This window comes from Acanthaster planci, linkage group LG09, assembly GCF_054643075.1.
Source record: "Acanthaster planci isolate LZ-2023a linkage group LG09, COTS_SCS, whole genome shotgun sequence".
Classification (NCBI taxonomy): Eukaryota; Metazoa; Echinodermata; class Asteroidea; order Valvatida; family Acanthasteridae; genus Acanthaster; species Acanthaster planci.
The window spans coordinates 20874004-20898472 of NC_141785.1; the positions used below are offsets into that span (position 1 = coordinate 20874004).

Below are 24469 nucleotides of genomic sequence, written 5' to 3' on the forward strand. Positions count from 1 at the left end.
CGGGGTTTATTATTTGCCTTGCATTGGATCCATAGCCGACTCCTTTTTGAATGTCTTGCTTCCAGTCCAATATGAAGTGGTGGCCCAGGATCAGTGTCGTCTATGACACAATGCCAGGCCCTCTACGGATCCTTTTCACTGAGACTCAGTCAAAGGTCACCAGTCATTGTCAGACCACCATCCGAAGCAGTCAGGTAATATGAAGTGTCAGAGAAGAATTGTGTTGGTCCTCGTTCCTCCAAACCCATCAAACTGTGTCAACTGATGTGTGATTTGACTTTGATGGGATCAGTACAGAGCTGCTAAATGCCATTATAGTAAATAATACTCGATGGTGGTAAAACTCAGCTTCCAGAATTTCATCACCCAAATATCCATGTTTGCGCTGATCCCATCAAAACAAGATTTTTGTTTCAAGGCTTTCTCAATATTTTAGATGAGATTGTTTATGACTACTCATGAGAGGCGAATAACCATAACATCGCTGTTTGGAAAAGATGAAGTAACAATTGTTCAGCAGTATAGGGCCATGAAGTAGCACCCATTCTCCGGATGCAGTCTTAAATGAGCAAATTTAAGATCAGCTGAGTACATATTTATCTCTTTATTAACTATCTAATCCCATTGAATCTGACATTTTTTGTTCACTGTTGTTGATCTGAGCAGTTTAGAAAACCTGTACTAAAAGCCTTTCAATTAGATTGTTGGAAATTCTGTGAGATTCTCTTTGAGTCAGTGACATTCTTCAAGATTCTGTCAAATTCTTTTTAGAATTAGAATCTGTCACACTCTGGGATTCTGTCAGATTCTTTTGTGGTCAGTTAAATTCTTCGATGAGATTGTGTCAGATTTTGTTGGAGTCTCACATTCTTTGAGATTCTGTCACATTCTCTTGGAATCTGTCACTTTCTCTGAGATTTGCTCAGGCTCTGTTGAACTTTCACATTCTGTAAGATTTTTTAACATTTAATGTTCTTTTGTCTTTTCAGAGTTTGACAACACTTATAAATGTCTACAGGAAACCAGTCCGAAAGTTCAAGGAGAAATCCAGTGAGGAGGTACCCAACACCTTACTGCTATGGCTGGTGCGACTAGTCCATGCTGACCCTAAACTCATGCTGCATGTAAGTTCTATCAGAGGCTGTTCTTGCTGTGTCCCTACTCAACTCTATCCTTAGATCTTGATACCCAAATCCCATTCCTCATCCATTTGTACTTATGGTACAAATGACTAATCCAATACAATAGCTATATCTACCCTCATAGAGAGAGGCCAGTGGGGTGAAGTGACTTGCCACAGGTCACCGTATGGGCCCCCTGACCCTGTCATTGGGAGTGACAAACCCTAATCACCAGACAACATGCCCCAAACGTTCTCACTTCACTGTTGTTTCAATTTTAGAATCCCGACGGTGCAGGCCATGAGATCCAGAGCAGTACAGGCAACCTCATCCGAGGCTTAGTCACGTTGATGTACATGTTCAGTACCATACCGAACATTGCTCATGAAGCCATGAGGGCACTGTTGACTCTCCACCAACCAGAGAACGTTGAGCTCTGGAACAGAGAAGCTCCAATCGCTACATTTTGGGATATAAGGCAAGGAAAAAGGTGTCATTTTAACAAAATGTGCCACTGTGGGTTGAAAGATGGCAAAATAAACTAGTAACTAAGATCACTCGAAAGCTAAGAGTCAAAATTAAAACTGACGGTTAGGGGCTGGCATAATGGGAGTTTATTTACAGTGGAACACCGCTGTAACGAACACGACGGGTCCACACTAAATGTTCGGTACAGTGGTCGTTCGTTGTAGCAAAATTTTTTGTCGCCGTGTTGATACTGTGATACTATGGTTCGCTGTTTTTGTGATGTTTTGCCGTTGCATTCACGTTTAACCCCTTGACGACAAGAACTTCTTTCTGAAAGCCAACTCCGAGAATTCCGGCCTCGCTTGGCCACGAAGGCCACCTGCCAAACTGCAAATTCTTGGTTTGTGGCCCTGCGTGCTCTGCATGCTTTGAATTACATGGTGAAAAGGCTGATTGTTCGGTGGCATGCGGCTCTATTCGTGCTTCCACATTCCTGTTAACTCTTTTCGAAGTGAGGACTATTGTGAAGCTGGTGATTATGATGCAAATTCGGTGTTTATATTTCTGCGCTACACACAAAGGCCAATTACCATATATACAAGAGCCAGGGTCTGCCTTCTTTCACTGTGTTCGCTCGAGCGGCTGAGAATAATAGCTGAAAAGCGAGCTGAGGAATGCAATTTTTACGGCGGCTCTTTACCGTCATCTGTCGCGAAGGGGTGAAGGTTTTTAAAAATGTATCTGCTAATTATTTTTGTTTTTTATTAAATCTTAAGTTGCAAAATTGATTTCAAGTTTATCCTAAAAGTCGTGAAACTATCAGATGCATGCTGTGGCGAATCTCGGTGGCTTGTGTATCAGGGGGCGCCCTCTTTAGACTAATGTTAGTGTAATGCCACATATGCGGAGTCGCAAAACCAGTGTCCATTCAATACCTTTGGCAGATTAACCGTGCATGCCCTCGCCGTTACTAGAAGACAACTTTGAACACGTGCGGACCATTGTACCGGTACCCATTAATATTAACTCTTCAACAACTAGTGGCTTTCCCCGCTAATCCTTGGGGAAATAATGGCCACTTGTCACTTTCCAACATATAAAGCTTGACTGGTCTATCAAGTTGACGTTGGGAATTACAAATGGCAACTGCATAGTGTTTGGTATGTTTTGTGCACAAAATATTGGGAGCCAAGGACGATGTTCGATACAGCCAAATGTTCGGTATAGTGGTGTTTGGTATAGCGGCGTTCCACTGTAATGGGTAGAGGGTTATTATTGTCTTGAAATTAGAGTACATTGCAGAAAGCCTTGGATGGATTGTCAGATCTTGAAGGTTTTACTGCATATCGAAAGACAACCCTGGATTCAGTGTTCGATTTAATATATACAATGATAAACGGTCTTTTTAAAGTTGCTCTTCTTCAATTTGGCAGCATTAGGCCCAGTTAAGTTCCTATTTGGTAAACTGAGAAAAGGATTTGAGATTGATTTGAATTTGGAGTCACCAGTGTATCATACTGGGACTTTAGCAGCTGGATTGTCTCTCTCTGTGTTGAAAGAGCTTCGAAGATCCATTCCTTTTTCCCTGTACGTCAGTGCCAAATTATATAAGACCCCACTTATATTCGTGTCAATGGTGTGAGAAGTTTTTTATCTCAGTGAAATTGTTCCTCCATGTTAATAATGCGGTCTTTGTTTTGTCTTCTTCCAGCTCTCAAATGCTGTTTTCTGTTTCCCAGAAGCTTGTCTCATGTCAGATCCTTAACGGCACAGAGGTCTTGAAATGGCTGAGCGAGGTACTGTCGCTGCGAAACTGTTTCCTAAACAAGTACAAAGACCACGCCACGGTCGACTGTAACATTCCACGCACCAGAGAGGCCCAGGATAAATTGGAGGTAAGTCTCGGTTATAACAAATCCATTCTGACTTGCATTCTGGTAAATTCTTGTCATAGAAAGATCATCTGGATGACTCAGTGCTACGAGGTCTTGACAAACAAGTCCCCTCAGGAAGCTTTTTTCTACATAGACCACTTTAAATTGTAAAAAATTGAGCAAAATTGTGAAAACTGTACAAATATCTTGGGAAAAAAGGCAAAATGAAAACTATATTATAGAGAGTTGAATAATTTGCTTTTTATAGTTTAGCTGTAATTTTTGTTAAGAATCTCGCTTAGAGCTGCTTATTAACACAAACTTTGTTTAAGCTTGAAAAAATCTTGCTTGATACATCAGGTGATCAGCCCAAACACCATGTGACGTTTATTGTTTTGGAATGATATTTAGCTGTCTGTTAGTTAGAATGACAATCACATAGAGTTTGAGCTGACAATCTTTGTTTTTTAAGGAAGGTTTTTTTCATGCCTTAAGCAAAATTTGCTGCTGAAGCAGCTCTATGAAATTGGCCCCTATGTTTTGGGACAGGTTGTGAATGCCTTTCAACCTGGATCAGCGTCTCTATGCCAGGTTTTTTTGTTGTGAATGCATGTAGTTAGGTATTACTCCATCCCGATCCAAGGACACCTGAGATAATGACCTCCTCTTTGATATCTTGTCCTCTTAGTGTGTGTTCTTCATGAATCTGTGGAGCTGTGATCAGGAGGCCGTCTTGACTGCTCTCTCTTGCTTCGGACAGCTCTGTGAGGAAGCCGAGATCTGCTGTGGTTCTGATGACTATACTCTGACCCAGGTGCTACCTAACCATAATGTCTACTCAGATCTTGCCAGTGCTGTAGGGATTGGACCTCAAGGTACTCTTATCATAAGTCAAATTCCAAGTATTTGGTTCACTTAGAAGGATCTCAGAAAGTATTTCATAATGGAGGCTTAACTTCGAAGTGTTTGTCAAGGCAAACTGATGTTTCTTAGGATTCGGTTAAAAAAAGGGTGCCTCATGAAAGATGTGAAGACAGTGTTGAGACATACAAGATTTGGGGTCCATATAAAATAGCATTAGATCCTCAATTGGCGAAAGTCCTCAGTTAAAAAAAACTTTTTGAGATGAATAAAAATATTAAATGTGTCACCAAATATTTGTGGAAGAATTCCAAAGAACAATCAGACTTTCTTGTTTATTTCATCTTTATAGGTTTATAAAATTCATCAGTGCTATTTTTGGTTTTTTTTAATAGAGAGAGCGGCATTGCAGAAGAGGATTTTTGCTCTGCTGAGAAGAATAGAATATGTCACAGAGGGAAATATACAGGTAATTACGAACAGTTCCTCAAGGGGTTTATAACAATATTGAGTAAAGAAGAAAAATATACAGTGATTGAAAACAAAACTATTGTTTTCAATGTGAGGTGCATACAACTTGTTTCTCTTTGCTTATAAGACATAAAGCCATTTTTCAACATTTTGTTGTTGACTTTTTTATGCTAGTCCTGGAGGGAAACCTACGCCCGCTGGGAAACCATCACCAAACAGTTACTTAGTAATAAGGGCCGGGGGGAGGATAGCCAGACATTGGAAGGGCGAGGTAGCATTCGTAGGCGTATATCACACCATACCATCCCAACACAAGAGCATGAATTGGAGGTAAGTTACAGGTGTTCAAACCTTGTGGTACGTGTGCAGATGGTGTTGTAGCTAAGACCCCTTGAAACCATCACAATACCAACACCAGACCTGGCCGAATTCAAGTCACAAACTATTCAAGTAAACTTCAGCAAAAGCATTTCATTGTCCTTATTGTTACTTTTCTTGTGACTTGTCTTGTGACTTGTCTCGTGGCTTGTCTTGTGACTTGTCTTGTGACTTGTCTTGTGACTTGTCTTGTGGCTTGTCTTTGTGACTTGTCTCGTGGCTTGTCTTTGTGTCTTGTCTTGTGACTTGTCTTTGTGTCTTGTCTTGTGACTTGTCTCGTGGCTTGTCTCGTGGCTTGTCTTTGTGTCTTGTCTTGTGACTTGTCTTGTGACTTGTCTTGTGTCTTGTCTTGTGGCTTGTCTTTGTGTCTTGTCTTGTGGCTTGTCTCGTGGCTTGTCTTGTGACTTGTCTTGTGTCTTGTCTTGTGGCTTGTCTTTGTGTCTTGTCTCGTGGCTTGTCTCGTGGCTTGTCTTTGTGTCTTGTCTTGTGACTTGTCTTGTGGCTTGTCTCGTGGCTTGTCTTTGTGTCTTGTCTTGTGGCTTGTCTCGTGGCTTGTCTTTGTGCCTTGTCTTGTGGCTTGTCTTTGTGTCTTGTCTTGTGGCTTGTCTTTGTGTCTTGTCTTGTGACTTGTCTCGTGACTTTTTCTTTGTCTGGTGTTGTGATGGGTTTACTACAGCACTGTGATTATACCCTTGAGAGAGCAAGGCCCAAATTTCCTGTCGCCAGTTCTGAGGTAAATCGTGCTTTTGTTTCCTAGATTGGGAAGCTAGTTTTTGACAAAGAAATTGTAAATCTGATAAGCATTTTCATTGCTAAAGGAAACCAGTGAGTTCACTTACTCATTTAGTGAAGAATTCACAGCTCTCTTGCATAATACTCATGTAGGAACCAGTGTATCCTCACGACATATTATGATAATATGCAGCTGTAGAAAGCGTAATAAAAGCTCCTATCCATATTAGTTATTTTAACATGTTTTGTGTGATTTATTCCCAACTGTGCATTGTTTTCATCACTTAATCTGCATCAAGTCCTGTACCTTTCCTGTTTGTGCTTTCGGCTCACTTGTGATACTTTTCTGTTTGTTCCATATATGTATTTTTATATAGAGTTTTCTGTGTGCAAGGTGCTTTAGTTTGATTGGCTGGACAAACTAATCAGCCTTTGTGTGGAATTTCATGCCAGCTTTGAGCTAAAGCCCAGCTTATTTTGTGCTTTTTGTGGGGAATGAAAAGTTTTGTAATTTCAATTTTGTGAAGTTCGGAGCTATTTTGAGAAAGATAGGGACTTATTTTCTTCATTGTGCTTAACTGTCATTTAAATGAAGGGCCGCATTGCTTAAAACATGTTTGTTTGAAATTCCTAGGAATGCTTATAAAAACAATTTGAAAAACCAGATAAATTGCAATTCTGCTAGTAATTGTCATTTCAAATCAGCTTTGTTGAAAAAGCCACGAGCTTTATCTGTAACCTGTCACCCTGCATATTACAGCAAGTTGCAACAGGTGTTGAATTAGTAGAACTATGTGCGATCAGACAATGTGCTGTTGAATCCTATGATAGCTGGTAGACTGGCATTCTGAGGTTATGTGATGTTGGGAGATTTGTTTAACATCTTTGACGTTGGTTTCTCAGAAAACTACACGGGGGATAGCTTAGCATTGTCAAGGAAAATAGTCAAAAAGGACAAAATATTAAGGAAAACGAGCTGTTCCAGCAAATATGGGAAAGAACTTTTGCTTTAGCTGTAGAGATGCCCTCTGATTTAAAGAGGCAATAAAATCAATTTCTCTTTGTTGTTATAATGTCAAATTATGCAACTGATGCATAATTTGTGGTGGAGTGTATGCCTTTACTTGTGCAGGGGAATCAGGATTATGGGTAGCTATGCAGGCATATCTTCATTTGCTAAAGAAAAGCTGCTTTACCTGCGTACACATCCTAACAACACTCACTAGTCAGTGGTGATGGGAACATTTGTCATGATGGAAGCTATGAGTATGTAACATGTAGCAGGCCCTGCCTCAACTCCATCTTTCCCCGCCCACCTTTTCCGTAGTTTAACACACTATGGAGAAAGATAAAGAAATTTGACTCTCTATATAAATTAACTGTGACTGTTTGATCAACCTGTGTGCCTTATAACTACCCACCAACCAAACACCAAATGCTAAGGACCAAAACCCCCAAACCAAAACCAAACCCAGAATAAACCTTTTTCCCGAACTCTTTCACAAGCTGTACACACATACATCACTAGATGTTTGGTTGGTAACTTGGTTTTTGAGACTTCTGTAAAGTGTTAACAGTGATGCATACCAGCAGTACACGTATATAATTGGCCGTTGCTAAGCGGTAGTACATGTTGAGATCTTGCACCAAAATTGGCAAGTTTTTTTCTGCAGGGTACCAGTTAGAGAGCATCTCAACCCTCCAAACTTTCCAATTCTTTTGGAATAAAGAAATATTTCTCCTGGTAAATGTGCAGAGTTTACACCATAATCTTTCCAAGCTGGAGTAGGCTGTTCCCTCATAGATACCGGTAGTGAGACAAGTGGTCCAATCAGAAACGTGTTCTTCTGTATATTTAAAATGAGGTCTGCCAGTTTCCACTTGGAGAAGTTCTGAGCAGGAAGAGCTTGTGATGAAGCAAGTGGATAATTTTAATCTTTAGTAGTTGCTCACAACATGCCATAATCCATTTCCATTAAATGCTGTGTTACCAACGTTCACACCCGCATTCAAGATGGGTGTGTGTGTGTGTGTGCGCGCTAACCTTTAATGTACCTAGTGTGGACTCTTAAAAGATGACCATACAGTGCAGAAAGGGAAAACAACCTGTGGATTTACCTTCTCTCCTCCAAAAAAAGGTTCAAAGGCATTTTGGGGTTAGTATTATTTGTCGCAAAAGGAAGAGGAAAAGTTAAAACATTTTTTAAAATCCAGCTAAAAAGCAAGAAATGTGAGTATTTTCACTAAGATTTCTTATCGGAATGAAAACAAACAAATATCCACACTAGGTATAGAAGGTAAACATGTGTGTGGTGTGTGGTGTGTGGTGATCATGCTTCATGCAGTATCTCATCTTGCTTTTTGCTCTGTCTCTCCTTCCCTCACCACCACCTCCTCACCCTCAAACACACTCACCTGCCTCGCTTCACCTGCCTCCGTCTTCTTGTAGTCATGCGGGTGTCTGAGCCCTTCGCTTCTTCTCCACCATTCCAACCCTCTGTCTGTGACCGTTCGTCTTCAGGAGTGGCAGAATATGACTGGTTTCCTGTGTGCCTTGGGTGGGGTGTGTCTTAAGACCAACAAGAGCCCCAGACAAAGGTAAAGGGAACGTGGAAGGGCGTGGTTTATACTTGGGTGGGGGGAGTTAGATAGTAGGGATGTGTATAAAGAACCAGAAAGGGCAATGGATCAAAGTAGGTAGATTTCCAGGGGGGTGAAGAATACATAAACAAGTAACAACCTTAGATGTCTTGTGTGTCTTTGACCATTTGGAGCCCAGATTTGAATGGATAGTTTAACTATTAGATGGAATGCGTTTCCAGGTTAGAAAAAGCCTCGGGCAGGGGTAAAACAGATTTATTGGGGTCTATGATGTGTTGAGAATGAGCTAATAGAAACAATTTTGACATTACTTTGCATGAATCAGGAAAGATGATCGTGTACTTTCAAATAAAAAAAAAAATTTTATCCTTGTCTAGGTTCCTTGAATCTGTTACACAGTATGCAGTAGACAGTTTTGATAAGATTGCATTGATTGGAATGGACAAAAGCCTTATGTTTCTGTGAGATCCTACTGCACTTCGTTGGAATTATGAGATTGGCCATAGGAACCTGGACAGTCGTCTGTAAAGTCGGAAACATCAGATATGGCCAATAGACAGTATTTATGTGTCGTCCATTTTGAATTGAAAGCAGAACCTTAGTTAGTAAAACTAACAGGAACAAAATGAAAGGTGTAATGAATTATTTAAAAAGGCATGTTATAAAAACTGAAAGTTAGGATACGTCTGAATCTGTTGTGTGGAACTAGTCCAGGCTTTCACTCCATCAGAAATACACAATGGCACACTAACAATAGACCTAGCCGTAGCTCTGGAAGTCCGTTTCAGACACGGCCTTAGGCTTTGAAACCCAAATAGTCTGGAACCATCCTTTTGATTAGATTCATTGAACACGATACATTCAGGGAACACATTTGTAAATGCCTGCCTTGTGAATGAAGTCTATTGTTTTATGTTCCCACAGATACGAATCTTCCTATGAAATCTCACCGAGGACATCTCCCATGTCCAGCAATGGACCAGCCTCAGCAGAGAAGCCGTGTGCTGTCAACGAGTGAGTATATACAAGTATGCATTGGTGTGTTAAAACTAACACTTCTTGATCTGGGATATTTATAGATAGATTTGGACTAATAGTTCAGTTGGTCTAGTATCCCGTTTCTCAGCACAAGGATGTTATGTTCCTTGGGTTAAGCTGGGAGTGATAAATTTTGGTGGAGCAAAGATGCTTCCTTGCACAGATGTATTGAAGCAAGGACCGGTATTAAAAATTCAAAATCAAAAAATGGAATCAAAATCATAAAATGGAATACATGTGACAGACAGAATGAGGAACACAGAAAAGACCCAAGTGGTTCATTGTTCTTGTTGGTTAAACCTTGGCCCCAGAACAAAGGAGCAAACACAAATGATGCCTTTTCTTCAAATGCAATGTTAAAACACAGTTTTCCAATTGTATTTTTGTAAATATATTAAAGTGTGTTTTTTTTAATGTGAATATTTACCAGTCCTTTCATGCCTTTGTTAATTGATTGTCAATTGATTATTTCAGGTTCATTGCATGTCTGCTCAAGCTGTTAGTATGCAGTAATGAAAGACTTGGACCACAGGTAAAGAGAACATTTTCCATCGTGGCTATGTCACTCCATGCCTGTGACAACTTCAACCTCAATTCCAAATGCTTTATGGATTCCATCTTGTTAGTCTTAGATCTTGGTATTGATATTTTTCTTTAAGTTTAAAGGGAGGTTCAGCAAAATACCTTTACAGAAGTTTGTGTTGTCATATTCACTTTGTCTTTTTAAGTTTTTGAGTCGGTTTCTGGCTGTGCAGGAAAGGTAGGATAAAAAGTGCCGTTATTAGCCGAGCTGGGTTCAGCCAGGTTGTGCAATCAAGTTGTCTTACAATGTTGCATCAGACTTTGTCATGGTATTTGTATGACTTCTTTTTGTCAGATCCGAGATTCCGTGAAGGATTTGATTGGCAATGAACTACATCCTGCTCTGTATCCACACCTCTTTGAGCTTGTTAAAGAGCATATTGAGAAGTTCTTCAGTCCCAACGGTCAGGTAAGCTTTTTTTAAAACCTGAAACCCGGATGATGTTGAAGTTACAACTCAGTGCTGAGTGAGCGAAAAGAAGGGAAAATGCAGAGTTTCACACCGAGACATTCGCCCTTCACCGATGCATATTTGTGAACCCAATTTAGTCTGAAAACTTGTGAACAAATCTTACAAGCTTGGGTTGGATTGGAACCCACAGCCTTCTGCTTATCGTGCCATGATTGCGCTTGCCAGGTTTGGTTGCTTGGTTAAAAGTCAATGAGCAAATGGTACCATGTCAGATATATTTATAAGTAGGGAAAACCTCCCAATCTAATAATCTCACCAGGTTTTTTCTCAGTTGAGGTCAGCAATGATGCCAAAGGTGGATCTAGAAGAGGGGTTGGGGGTTGCAAACTCCCCCCTCCGGACTAAATGAAACTACCAGTGAAATGACAGAAAATGAGTAGTCCTTTCCCCCTCCCCAAAAAAGTCTTGGATGAGGATTGCCTTGTCCATCTATCCATCTTTAGTTAAACAATTACACCGAGTTTAAGTAGATCCCCTTAGGAACTTGTCCAAAAGGTTGCCGCGGATTAACCGCACGCAGTCACCATGGTTAAGCCCTGTTGCTAGGAACTGTGGCGACCGCGTTGAAGTTTACTCGTGCTAAGAACATTTAATGAGGCAGCCCAGGTATGAATGAAATCGTTATGCTGATGCTCTTGAATTAAGCATGCATGCCACAGCGACCACGGTCAACCCGAACATTTTATGCATGGTGCACAGACAGACGCTCGGTGTACATGTACATGCACATGTTCATGTATATCTACTGGTTATCATTGGAATGTGTAAAGGGGGCACCACGTCTGCAATTCAAAGCGTCAGGGACGTAAATGCGGTGAATTCTTCTCAGACTGTCACAAAAAAGCAGACTCTGTATATGCTACAAAGGTGATCCATGCAGTGCCCAAAAATATATATTTTACTACGTATTTCAACATGTGCGCAGGTGTTCATGTAGATGCACATGTACAGCATCGTTCGCATGCATGTGTACACCCAGACTTGCGCAAGGATAACTGTGTTACTTTTGTCACTTAGTGAAAATAGAGAAACACAGAGGCTAAGCTTTTTGTTAGTAGTTGTTAACAGTTACTAGGAACTCCTCAAACATTTATACAAAGTATTTCTTTGAGATTGGATAGCAATCGCTGATCAGAATACCAGCTGTCGTTGGGAATTTAAATTGTGCTTCTGAAAGAAGACAATTGACGCAATTACAGCAGTGAAAGGGTTTGGCCAGTGCCAGTTATTTCAAAGTGTATGAATTTAGGCTAACCAATCATGCACTGACAAACTCTGAGGCACAAAAGTGCAACTTATAAAGAAGGACCTCAAGGACCGCAGTCAACTGAACATGACTCTTGTGCAACAACAAAGGGCTAGGGGACTGGATTCCAATAAATTAAAATAGATGCGATGGCCATGGCTCTCCAAAGTGTCTATGGAACCAACTGCAGCCACCGCAGTCCGATTCCGCTAGCTGTTTAAATTTTAAATAACAATAGGGGCTTTGTCAGTTCCCTTGATAGGCAGTGGACAGTTGGTTGCTAGCTGGTTGCTAAGGACCTGTGAAAACTTCAAACTGTGGTTCAACCTTTTGGACAACTCCGTTAGCAGGGCATCCCTTCAGTACACCCATCAACCCCCTGTTTCCTAAAAGTTAGATCCGTGCCTGGATGCAACAGTGGAGCTTTACTTCACATTTTTGTACAACTTTGCAGTGTGTGGCTGATGCTTTGAATTTGAGATGTATACGTGACTTACATCATCTCTACATGGTTCCTAGGTTGTCCAGAGTGAAACCAACACTTTGTTTATTGAGCATGCCATCCAGGTCATCCGACAAGTCCTTGACAACAGCAGTGAAGAAGCTGCAGAGTATCTGGGTGTGTTTAGCATCGAGGGGCTCATGTTAGCTATCATCAGGTAGGTTGCAGCATGCCGTAGTAACTCTTGTAGTGGTTTAAGTGGAGTAAGTTTTATTGGACTCCGCAGAGGAACTGTTAATATTGCTGTGGGGCTTACTCTGAAGAAGCAACGGGGTATTTGTTGCTTATGTACACTGGCATGGGAGAATGGCAAGGAGCCCAACTAATTTTAACTGAATGTGCACAGAAAATAGCCAGTGTGCCTGAATGGAATGCAGCTAAGATTGTGTTCACTGTAAAATGGCAGAAAGACCTTGGAAGTAGCTGTAAAGTTAGGGATTTAATTGCTTGATTTTCTCTGAATCAGTTGATTTTGAATAGATTTTGAATTGGCACATTTTTATAATGACTGACTGGTTTTGCAAAGATTTCATAAATTGGTTGATTTAAAATAAATAAGTAGAATTTGAATGGATGATAATTTTTTGCAGATATGTACGGCGGTTAGACCCAGGTACAGGCAATGCTTATGTGGTCCACATCAAGGTGCTATTTTGTAATCTACTCACGGCGGTAAGTTTCCTGAACAGGAGGAGCTATTTGTTGACCAGGTTGTGCATTTGTTGGGTTGTATGTTGACTGGTTTGTCTGTTGACCAGGTTGGGCATTGCCTAGGTTGTATGTTGACTGGTTTGTCTGTTGACCAGGTTGGGCATTGCCTGGGTTGTATGTTGACTGGTTTGTCTGTTGACCAGGTTGGGCATTGCCTGGGTTGTATGTTTACTGGTTTGTCTGTTGACCAGGTTGGGCATTGCCTGGGTTGTATGTTGACTATTTACTGGTTTGTCTGTTGACCTGGTTGTGCATTGCTTGGGTTGTATGTTGACTGGTTTGTCTGTTGACCAGGTTGTGCATTGCCTGGGTTGTATGTTGACTGGCTTGTCTGTTGACCAGGTTGGGCATTGCCTGGGTTGTATGTTGACTGGTGTGTATGTTGACCAGGTTGGGCATTGCCTGGGTTGTATGTTGACTGGTTTGTCTGTTGACCAGGTTGGGCATTGCCTGGGTTGTATGTTGACTGGTTTGTCTGTTGACCAGGTTGGGCAATGCCTGGGTTGTATGTTGACTATTTACTGGTTTGTCTGTTGACCAGGTTGGGCATTGCCTAGGTTGTATGTTGACTGGTTTGTCTGTTGACCTGGTTGTGCATTGCCTGGGTTGTATGTTGACTGGTTTGTCTGTTGACCAGGTTGGGTATTGCCTGGGTTGTATGTTGACTGGTTTGTCTGTTGACCAGGTTGGGCATTGCCTGGGTTGTATATTGACTGGTTTGTCTGTTGACCAGGTTGGGAATTGCCTGGGTTGTATGTTGACTGGTTTGTCTGTTGACCAGGTTGGGCATTGCCTGGGTTGTATGTTGACTGGTTTGTCTGTTGAACAGGTTGGGCATTGCCTGGGTTGTATGTTGACTGGTTTGTCTGTTGACCAGGTTGGGCATTGCCTGGGTTGTATGTTGACTATTTACTGGTTTGGCTGTTGACCAGGTTGGGCATTGCCTGGGTTGTATGTTGACTGGCTTGTCTGTTGACCAGGTTGGGCATTGCTTGGGTTGTATGTTGACTATTTACTGGTTTGTCTGTTGACCTGGTTGTGCATTGCTTGGGTTGTACAGTATGTTGACTATTAAAGTTGTATTGACTGGTTTGTCTGTTGACCAGGGTTTAAAACTGTTTTTAAATTAATACTGAGTTGTACTTAAGGTATATATTGCTTACATTGTATATTGACGAGGTGTATATTGACTGTGTCATGTATTGACTAGGCTACATATCTGATTGGGTCATATATCAAATGTATTATATTTTATTTGTATTAGCGTCATGAAATCTTGTGTTTTAGGACAAGAGACCTGCTTTTACAGTAAGCTGGTTGGTTATTAACTTCGGTTGATATTGACCAAAAATGCATATTGACTGTTTATTGTAGTCACTTGGTTGCATATTGACTGTGTTGGTCAAATATCTGACTGGATTGCATTTCAGATGATGAAGCAGCGAGACATACTGTCCTTCAGACAAGAGATCCGTTTCCGTAACAAGTTGGTGGATTATTTATCTGACTGGATCAGCATCCCCAGAGAGGAAGGCACTCTCCAAGCACGGTACCAAAACCTCAAAATTTATGTATAAAACTGTCATTAACGGAGTCATTGTTTTTCGGTTTAGAGATGTAAGTTTCATTTTAACAAGAACAGTGCAAACAACTTTTTCCAAGTTTGTCCTGTGTGTTATGCAGTGATTATTAATTTAAATTTGTCAGACAGATTTCTTGCCGAATATAATTGTGTTGTTCCAGAGTGAACTCAAAGATGTTTCATTATGGGCGTGTGCTATTGGAATTCTGAACTTGCTGATTCATCTTTGTCTTTTGTGTGTCTTGACAGCGAGTTAGATGAAGCCAGTATGGAAGCCATGGCTGCACTCCTCGTCAGTCTTCCCTTACAACCTGAAGAAGGGGACGCTGGAGACATCATGCAGGCCAAATCTAACCTCTTCTACAAGTGAGTTCAAATTGTCTTGTGTAAATGGCAGTAGATATGTCAACATAGCTAGTTAGTTGATTTTTACACTTGATAGCTCAGTGGTTAGAGTTCTGCAACTCTATAGGGCACATGTTGGAATCCCTGCTACAGTTCAGTTTCCTTCAAGCAAAGATTGATAACACCTTGGTGTAAATCATTTTAGGAAGCCATTCAAGATGCCAAATTGTCAGAACATTGTGCTGCCAGTGCTTTGTTTCATATGTGGAATACCAGATGCTTAGTTGGGAATCCCACCTGTTCTCATTGGGAATCCCATCTGTTCTCATTGGGAATCCCACCTGTTCTCATTGGGAATACCATCTGTTTTCATTGGGAATCCCACCTGTTCTCATTGGGAATACCACCTGTTCTCATTGGGAATCCCACCTGTTCTCATTGGGAATACCTCCTGTTCTCATTGGGAATCCCAGCTGTTCTCATTGGGAATCCCACCTGTTCTCATTGGGAATCCCACCTGTTCTCATTGGGAATCCCACCTGTTCTCATTGGGAATACCACCTGTTCTCATTGGGAATCCCACCTGTTCTCATTGGGAATACCACCTGTTCTCATTGGGAATCCCACCTGTTCTCATTGGGAATACCACCTGTTCTCATTGGGAATTCCACCTGTTCTCATTGGGAATACCTCCTGTTCTCATTGGGAATCCCATCTGTTCTCATTGGGAATCCCACCTGTTCTCATTGGGAATACCACCTGTTCTCATTGGGAATCCCACCTGTTCTCATTGGGAATACCACCTGTTCTCATTGGGAATCCCACCTGTTCTCATTGGGAATACCACCTGTTCTCATTGGGAATACCACCTGTTCTCATTGGGAATACCACCTGTTCTCATTGGGAATCCCACCTGTTCTCATTGGGAATGCCACCTGTTCTCATTGGGAATCCCAATCCCACCTGTTCTCATTGGGAATACCACCTGTTCTCATTGGGAATACCACCTGTTCTCATTGGGAATCCCACCTGTTCTCATTGGGAATACCATCTGTTCTCATAGGGAAACCCACCTGTTCTCATTGGGAATACCACCTGTTCTCATTGGGAATCCCACCTTTTCTCATTGGGAATACCACCTGTTCTCATTGGGAATACCACCTGTTCTCATTGGGAATCCCACCTGTTCTCATTGGGAATACCATCTGTTCTCACTGGGAATCCTACCTGTTCTCATTGGGAATACCACCTGTTCTCATTGGGAATACCACCTGTTCTCATTGGGAATCCCACCTGTTCTCATTGGGAATACCTCCTGTTCTCATTGGGAATACCACCTGTTCTCATTGGGAATCCCACCTGTTCTCATTGGGAATACCACCTGTTCTCATTGGGAATCCCACCTGTTCTCATTGGGAATACCTCCTGTTCTCATTGGGAATCCCACCTGTTCTCATTGGGAATACCTCCTGTTCTCATTGGGAATCCCATCTGTTCTCATTGGGAATCCCACCTGTTCTCATTGGGAATACCACCTGTTCTCATTGGGAATCCCACCTGTTCTCGTTGGGAATACCACCTGTTCTCACTGGGAATCCCACCTGTTCTCATTGGGAATACCACCTGTTCTCATTGGGAATCCCACCTGTTCTCATTGGGAATACCACCTGTTCTCATTGGGAATCCCACCTGTTCTCATTGGGAATCCCAGCTGTTCTCATTGGGAATCCCACCTGTTCTCATTGGGAATACCACCTGTTCTCATTGGGAATACCACCTGTTCTCATTGGGAATCCCACCTGTTCTCATTGGGAATACCATCTGTTCTCATTGGGAAACCAACCTGTTCTCATTGGGAATACCACCTGTTCTCATTGGCAATCCCACCTGTTGTCATTGGGAATACCTCCTGTTCTCATTGGGAATCCCACCTGTTCTCATCGAGAATACCTCCTGTTCTCATTGGGAATCCCACCAGTTCTCATTGGGAATACCACCTGTTCTCATTGGGAATACCATCTGTTCTCATTGGGAATACCACCTGTTCTCATTGGGAATACCACCTGTTCTCATTGGGAATCCCACCTGTTCTCATTGGGAATACCATCTGTTCTCATTGGGAAACCCACCTGTTCTCATTGGGAATACCACCTGTTCTCATTGGGAATCCCACCTGTTCTCATTGGGAATACCTCCTGTTCTCATTGGGAATCCCACCTGTTCTCATCGAGAATACCTCCTGTTCTCATTGGGAATACCACCTGTTCTCATTGGGAATCCCACCTGTTCTCATTGGGAATCCCATCTGTTCTCATTGGGAATACCACCTGTTCTTATTGGGAATACCACCTTTTCTCATTGGGAATACCATCTGCTCTCATTGGGAATACCACCTGTTCTCATTGGGAATACCACCTTTTCTCATTGGGAATACCACCTGTTCTCATTTGGAATACCATCTGTTCTCATTGGGAATCCCATCGTTTCTCATTGGGAATACCACTTGTTCTCATTGGGAATACCACCTGTTCTCATTGGGAATACCACCTTTTCTCATTGGGAATACCATCTGTTCTCATTGGGAATACCACCTGTTCTCATTGGGAATACCACCTGTTCTCATTGGGAATCCCATCTGTTCTCATTGGGAATACCACCTTTTCTCATTGGGAATACCACCTGTTCTCATAGGGAATACCACCTTTTCTCATAATTTCTAACCAGGATTACCATCAATTTCAATTGGAAATACTTCCTGCTCAGATTTGAAGTACCAACTCTTGTAATATGGAAACGCTTTGCCCACTATCTTTGCAACATGAAAGTGAATCGTCCAGTGATGCGTAACATTTGTTCCTTTCCTGCAGGTACTTCACCCTCTTCATGAAGCTCTTGAATGATCTGACAGAAGGGGAGGAAGAGAAGGCGACAGAAGGGAGACAACAAGGAGACACACAGACCCACGCACACCTCAGGAAATGTACCATACAAGCAATGTCCAATCTACTCAGTGCTAACATAGATAGCGGACTCACACATTCCATCGGTAAGCACTTTTCATTTAGGACATGGGAGTTTTTCTTCCTAAATCCCCTTCTCTGCTGGAAACAATGGCGCATTCTTTTGGTGTTTCTAAGGGGCATCATGACCCATGTTGAACAACACTGACCTCACTCTCTCGTTGATCAGTTTAAATCTTCTTAATGTGATGGGTTTGCAAGATTTGAAGGAGGCAAGTTGAATATGATACTTGAATTTGTTTATCGACTATTATTGTGGAGTGAGACTACAGTGTGCACGTCAATCACTCTTTTATTTGCAGAACTAGTTTTCATAATGACTACTCCCGGACTGTATAAGTGTTTCAGTTTATCAATTTTCATTTTTTAAAGATTCACTGTGGGTTTAGTGTGATCCACGGCTTATCCTTGTTTGTTGGGCATCTTTTTTCCATTTCTTTTCAGGGTTAGGCTACCACAACGACGTTCAGACTAGACGTGCTTTCATTGAGGTTTTGACTAAGATCCTACAACAGGGAACAGAGTTTGACACCTTGGCTGAGACGGTACTAGCCGACAGGTTTGAGCGACTGGTTGGCCTGGTAACGATGCTTGGAGACAAAGGCGAATTACCCATCGCCATGGCATTGGCCAGTGTAGTTGCTTCTTCACAAATGGTCAGTCTTGATTCATTGCTGTGATTTTAAAATCAATTACATTAATGATTAACAAATAAAAAGCACTCACAAGGGGTCATCTTCACTTTGGTATTTGAAATAATCAGCAGTGATACAAACTTAAATTAGTTACTGACAAAGCTTAGAACTTGATTGATTGATTGATTTTTTTTCTTTCTTCATTCAACCTTTGTTTGATAGGATGAACTTGCCAGAGTCTTTGTCACATTATTTGATGCCAAACACCTACTCTACCAATTACTCTGGAACATGTTCTCAAAAGAGGTAAGCATTGCCGCAAATGGTTTGTTCTGACACTTTAAAGTGTCTTGTGATCAGCATTTCCAGCCTATAAAGCAACTGAAGTAGGTGAGTGCCAGAAGGTTTACCATGCCATGCATTGACAGTGCAATAGATAGAGATCTTAGTTTATGTATTTGGAACTTAGGAATCCTTATCTTTCAGGCAGTAGAGTCTTCCTGTGTGTTAGGTTTGCTATCGAAATCAGGCAATTAATTTATAAATTCTTAGGTTTAATGCTGAGAGACTGCTTGGAGAAGTGTCTAAAACATCTAGGGTTTTTTAAAGAACATCTGTTGTAGACTATGTGAATTTGTGTTTGTTTATTAGATAAGCTGGCTTAAAAGACCAGTGTTTTCCCATGGCTTTTGGAACATTGCCTCTTACCTTGGATGTGTAAAACCATTCCATTGCTTTACCACCAGTTTTTGGAGCAAGGATTACGGGAGAGAAATGGTTTCCTGAAGAGAAAACATAGATTCAGGAGTTGGAATGTAACCTAGATCCTGTTCATCAGTCAGCAATCCTATCCACTGTGCCATGCTTTTACTGGAATGCAAATAAAAGTAATATATCAAGCAGCTTTCGGGTTACAGACTTGACATCTGCCCCTTTGTTGATACCTACAGGTGGAGTTGGCAGACTGTATGCAGACGTTATTCCGGGGGAACAGCCTAGCCAGCAAAATTATGGCTTTCTGCTTCAAGATGTATGGTTCCAACTACCTTCATTCTCAGCTAGAACCGTTGATTTCAGAGCTGATGTCTCCAGAGAACGAGCACATATCATATGAGGTTGACCCAGCAAGGTCAGTTAACTCCAGTTTGAGATTCAGCGTTATTATAAATGACTGTGACCCAATTTCAGGTTGTGGTCCAAATGATAAATGCAGTCGTTGTAATTTACTGGTGTTCTGGGAAGGGACCTTACTGTCTATTTTGTGAGCCGGAATTGGGATGTTTTTTGTACTGGTTCTTGGAATGTTTTTCTTCAGGATGCGACCAGATGAGAGCTTAGAGGAGAACAGGAAAAATGTGATAGAGGCAGCCAAGAAGTTCTTCTCGGCTATCACACAGTCCACGTCCAAGTGAGTGCAGCTGTGAATGCTTTGATTCCTTCATGCCTGGCATGTACTTCCAGAACATGTTTAACCCCTTGATGACGGGAATTTCTTTCCGAAAGCTGACTCCAAGAATTCCAGCCTCGCTTGGCCATGAAAGCCACCTGCCAAACCGCAAATTCTCGGTTTGTGGCCCTGTGTGCTCTGCACGCTTTGAACTACTCACGCTTCCACATTCCCGTTGCCTCTTTTCGAAGTGGGGACTATTGTGAAGCTGGTGATTATGATGCAAATTCGGTCTTTTCATTTCTGGGCTGCACACAAAGGCCAATTACCATATATACAAGAGCCAGGGTCTGCCTTCTTTCGCCGTGTTCGCTCGAGCGTGGGCCGAGAATAATAGCTGAAAAGCGGGCTGAGGATCTCAATTTTTACAGCGGCTCTTGCCACGTCCCAGCGCGAAGGGGTTAAGACTGAAAACAGATGTTGTTGTCATGTGTTCATTCTACTGATCATTAGAGTGGTTCCTTTCCCTCTTTTTATGATCCAGAATACAATGCATGGATTTTCAACTAGTCAATTTTACTACCTTTTTCTAAACCTCTGTTGTCCCTAGTAGACACTGAATCTGACATAAAAAAAGATGAGTGTCTTATTTGGACAAATAGATAAAGCTTTGTCACCTCTCACCTGATGACGATCGGTCACATGGCACCGTCTGTAACACCTGACCCACAGGCTGTCTTAGGCTTGACCGATAGTTGGTCATGTGATACTCGCTATTTTGTTGTACTTTGTGCAAAGCCAGTAGTTTGTGCAATTCATTTGGCTTTTCTTATCTATGTTTGGTACATCTCTTTTTTCTTCTTTGTGAATTTTCCAGGTTTCCAGCTCAGCTTCGTAGTGTATGTCATTGCCTCTATCAAGTCGTCATGCAACGCTTTCCTCAGAATGCCATTGGGGCTGTGGGTAGCGCCATCTTTCTACGATTCATTAACCCGGCCATAGGTATGCCGCAAATTGTCCCAGCATCTCGATTATTCTATTTGGAATCGGACATGCAGCAAGATCATCTAAAGCCATGCCTACCCACGCAGAGTAGCATCAGGACCTTTAGGACTGGAAGTTGTACAAAGCTTGTGTATTTAGCCAATGGGCGTCGATACTCAATGGGAACACATTCATAAACTAGGATTGGGACTTGACTTACATTTCATTGGTGCACATTCTGTCCTTCGCACAAGTACTTTGATCAGTTGTATCACCAGAGAGCTAGGGGTTTACGGAGCTAACGCAGACAGACTTGGCTTGATTATTTTTACAGTGTCTCCCTTTGAGCAAGGTATCATTGATAAGAAGCCTGCTGGAAACTCCTTGAGAGGACTCAAGCTGGTCTCCAAGATCATGCAGAACATTGCCAACACCGTCAATTTCAAGGAACAGCATATGCTTAGCTTCAATGATTTCCTCTCGGCCAACTTCAAGGATGGGAGAAGGTACCGGAAGACAGATGATTCTGAGCCTTAACACATTTAAACAAAATAATTAAAAATTAAATTGAGCTTTGCTTCGGAAACAAAAAGAAGAAAGAAATGTCTTGCTGTAGATTTATTTGGTGTTAAAATCTGTCACAGGTTCTTTGAGGAGATTGCGTCAGAGGCTCACATGAATGACGTTGTCAGTCAGAGCAGTCCTTCGTTCACCTCCGACAGCAATGTGGTGGCACTACACCGGTTGCTATGGAACCATCAGGAGAAGATGGGTGATTTCCTCGCCAGCAGCAGGTAAAAGGCCTCAAGAGGCCACAACTTTTCATACCATTGCTTCGGTAATCTTGGAAATTTGAGCGTTTAAGATTTCAAAGCACGAGCCTCTCAAGCACCCATCTCTTTCAATAGTTGTGTTGAATGTTTCTTGTCACAGAGGTTCTGACGTTACTTGATACTATCCAATGAAGACTATGTTCAAAGGAAAGTGTCACTTATAGTGGACAAACGCAACCAAATTAAGTCACTCAATGCTACGATGTGCATAGAAGCTTTGTTTCATTGCTGTTGAAAACCTGAACATTTTCTTTTCTGTTCTGTTGCCAATAAATTGAATGCTGGTTCTCTGAAAGGTTCTCACTTCAAGAAATCACCATGTGTTATTGTTAGTTTTGCAATATACACGACATCTTATAGTGCATCCGAGTTCTTCGTTCCTGGTCAAATCAGATCTTCTTTGATATTAATTATTTGTTGTAAGTCACATAATGTTTGATTTGTGAGTAATTTATTATCGCTTTCCTTTCCAGAGATCACCGGGCTGTAGGTAGAAGACCATTTGACAAAATGATCACTCTCCTGGCATACATCGGACCCCCAGAACACCCAAGACTTCTGCTAGAATCACAGTAAGTTTTCCCATTACTCATCTTCGGATTAATCCTGGTTCAAAACCAGCAAAAACTGGATGCATGTAAAGCTTTAATAGATTCAAGGACAGCACATCAAATATATTTAATTGGCAGTATTTATATTTCCGTCAATTCTCGTTGGAATTAGAATGAAGTTTATGATCTTAAGAAATCGCTGGATGCTGTTATACTTTGAAAATGGGACTTTGTGAATAAGGGAATAAATATGTGCATGTCCGGTCTTAAATGTGCGTTGAAGACCTGCTCAGGAGAATGGACGGGACATCAGCATGCAGTCTCCTGAGCTGGTCTTGTGACTTGTGAAGGGACTTGTGATGGGACTTGTGATGGGACTTGTGATGGGACTTGTGAAGGGACTTGTGATGGGACTTGTGACTGGACTTGTGACTGGACTTGTGATGGGACTTGTGACTGGACTTGTGAAGGGACTTGTGAAGGGACTTGTCATGGGATTTGTGAAGGGACTTGTGATGGGACTTGTGAAGGGACTTGTGACTGGACTTGTGAAGGGACTTGTGATGGGACTTGTGAAGGGACTTGTGATGGGATTTGTGAAGGGACTTGTGATGGGACTTGTGAAGGGAGTTGTGATGGGACTTGTGAAGGGAGTTGTGATGGGACTTGTGAAGGGACTTTTGATAGGACTTGTGACGGGACTTGTGATGGGACTTGTGATGTACCGGAATACAATCCTGGTGTGCCGTTGATGGAAATCCTCTAGGGTTAAATGTTCCAGTCGTTGTAGTGTTCAGGTCAGAGTTTGTATGTGAGGAGACTTTTCCTGAATACTTGGATTTTTGTTTTTTTTTGTTTAGATGGGGAAGCATGGACTTCACCAGCAGTAACTTTGAGGAGTTGATGGCCAGACGGAACATTCACAATGAAGAAGATTTCAAGAGACTTAAGAGTCTTAATATCTTCTATCAGGAAGGCACCTCACGCTGTGGACATCCAGTTTTCTACTATATCGCTCGTAAATACAAGTAAGTCCCTCTGGAAGGACAATGTGAAAAGTCTGCCACAGAAAGTTGTATCTCTCTTGTTATAAAAGTTGGGTGTAGTTACCCTTTGTCGTGCTTTTAACGAGATTCTGTGTGATTTGCACTACATCAAGAGACTTTTACCCGAACATCTCAGAAAAAGATCTTACTTCTCTGAAGGGCCAGTTGGGAGGAGCTACTAAGGCTGTGTCTGAATTACTAGGTTATGGCTAGAAATTATGCATGAACATATTGTTAGTGGCTACATTCAGTTCCCATAGAGTTATATGAAATTTCAAGCCGCAGCCAAGTAATTTGGACACAGCATAAGCACAGAAATTCACCATTAGCACATAGAACATCCACTTTTAGCAAAAATGGGTTACCAGCCAAAAAGTCTATGATGTCTGTTGCTTCTGACTGGTTCCCGGTTGAATTTTGCTCAACACATCAATTTGAAAAGCTGTCAGTTCCACTAAGCCACTTCATGAAATTTGGCCCAAGGGACACTTTCAAGAAAAGAGCAAAGGTCTATGCAGTACAGTTTTCATAATTCAATCCTTGAAGATTCACTTTTTTGTCTCAACCTTGTTTCCAATTCTTTTTGCTATTTGTAACAGAATTTGGAGCCTACTGTGTTTTATGCTGATGATATTTTCATAGTCATGAACAAAACTGTGGTGTCTTTCCAAGCAGAAAACCTCAATGTTACATTGATTTGTGTTCCAAAAACTGTTGGATTTTTTCTGTTTGGTGGCAAATATTTCCTTTTTTCTTGGATGATTTATTCAGTAAGCCATTGAGCAGTTGTTTTTCAGCAATGTTTTCATTTAGCAAGTTTATGATCCAAAGTGTGAACAGAAAAGCTCATAAAATAATTACTGCATTGCTGAATGAAATCACAGCAATGTTGCCTTCAGTTGCCTCGAAAAGAATGGCCAATTTAAATATTTAAAAACTGCACTTTTCAGCATGCTCAATTTGTCCACAAGGAATATTAAATAGTTTGAGATGGCTGGGGTGCTTTAACCCCTTGACGGCGGCACTTGC

The 24469-nt window shown here is 41.6% G+C and overlaps 1 protein-coding gene across 2 annotated transcripts in view; it reads left to right on the forward strand.

Annotated features, from left to right (window-relative positions):
- Positions 1 to 24469, forward strand: part of LOC110985396 (neurofibromin-like) — a 55453-nt gene that overhangs the window by 11326 nt on the left and 19658 nt on the right. The window contains exons 11-35 of one of the 2 annotated variants that reach the window (XM_022246387.2): positions 66 to 194; positions 990 to 1124; positions 1403 to 1599; positions 3301 to 3484; positions 4152 to 4338; positions 4720 to 4793; positions 4970 to 5125; positions 8355 to 8503; positions 9431 to 9520; positions 10019 to 10076; positions 10422 to 10535; positions 12364 to 12503; positions 12937 to 13018; positions 14488 to 14606; positions 14889 to 15005; positions 17852 to 18030; positions 18449 to 18660; positions 18862 to 18945; positions 19590 to 19768; positions 19955 to 20047; positions 20904 to 21028; positions 21345 to 21516; positions 21655 to 21804; positions 22317 to 22415; positions 23255 to 23422. In XM_022246387.2, coding sequence (XP_022102079.1) covers positions 66 to 194; positions 990 to 1124; positions 1403 to 1599; positions 3301 to 3484; positions 4152 to 4338; positions 4720 to 4793; positions 4970 to 5125; positions 8355 to 8503; positions 9431 to 9520; positions 10019 to 10076; positions 10422 to 10535; positions 12364 to 12503; positions 12937 to 13018; positions 14488 to 14606; positions 14889 to 15005; positions 17852 to 18030; positions 18449 to 18660; positions 18862 to 18945; positions 19590 to 19768; positions 19955 to 20047; positions 20904 to 21028; positions 21345 to 21516; positions 21655 to 21804; positions 22317 to 22415; positions 23255 to 23422 — 3392 coding nt within the window. The remainder of the gene's footprint in view (positions 1 to 65; positions 195 to 989; positions 1125 to 1402; positions 1600 to 3300; positions 3485 to 4151; positions 4339 to 4719; positions 4794 to 4969; positions 5126 to 8354; positions 8504 to 9430; positions 9521 to 10018; positions 10077 to 10421; positions 10536 to 12363; positions 12504 to 12936; positions 13019 to 14487; positions 14607 to 14888; positions 15006 to 17851; positions 18031 to 18448; positions 18661 to 18861; positions 18946 to 19589; positions 19769 to 19954; positions 20048 to 20903; positions 21029 to 21344; positions 21517 to 21654; positions 21805 to 22316; positions 22416 to 23254; positions 23423 to 24469) is intronic. The other variant, XM_022246388.2, reaches the window with a different exon arrangement.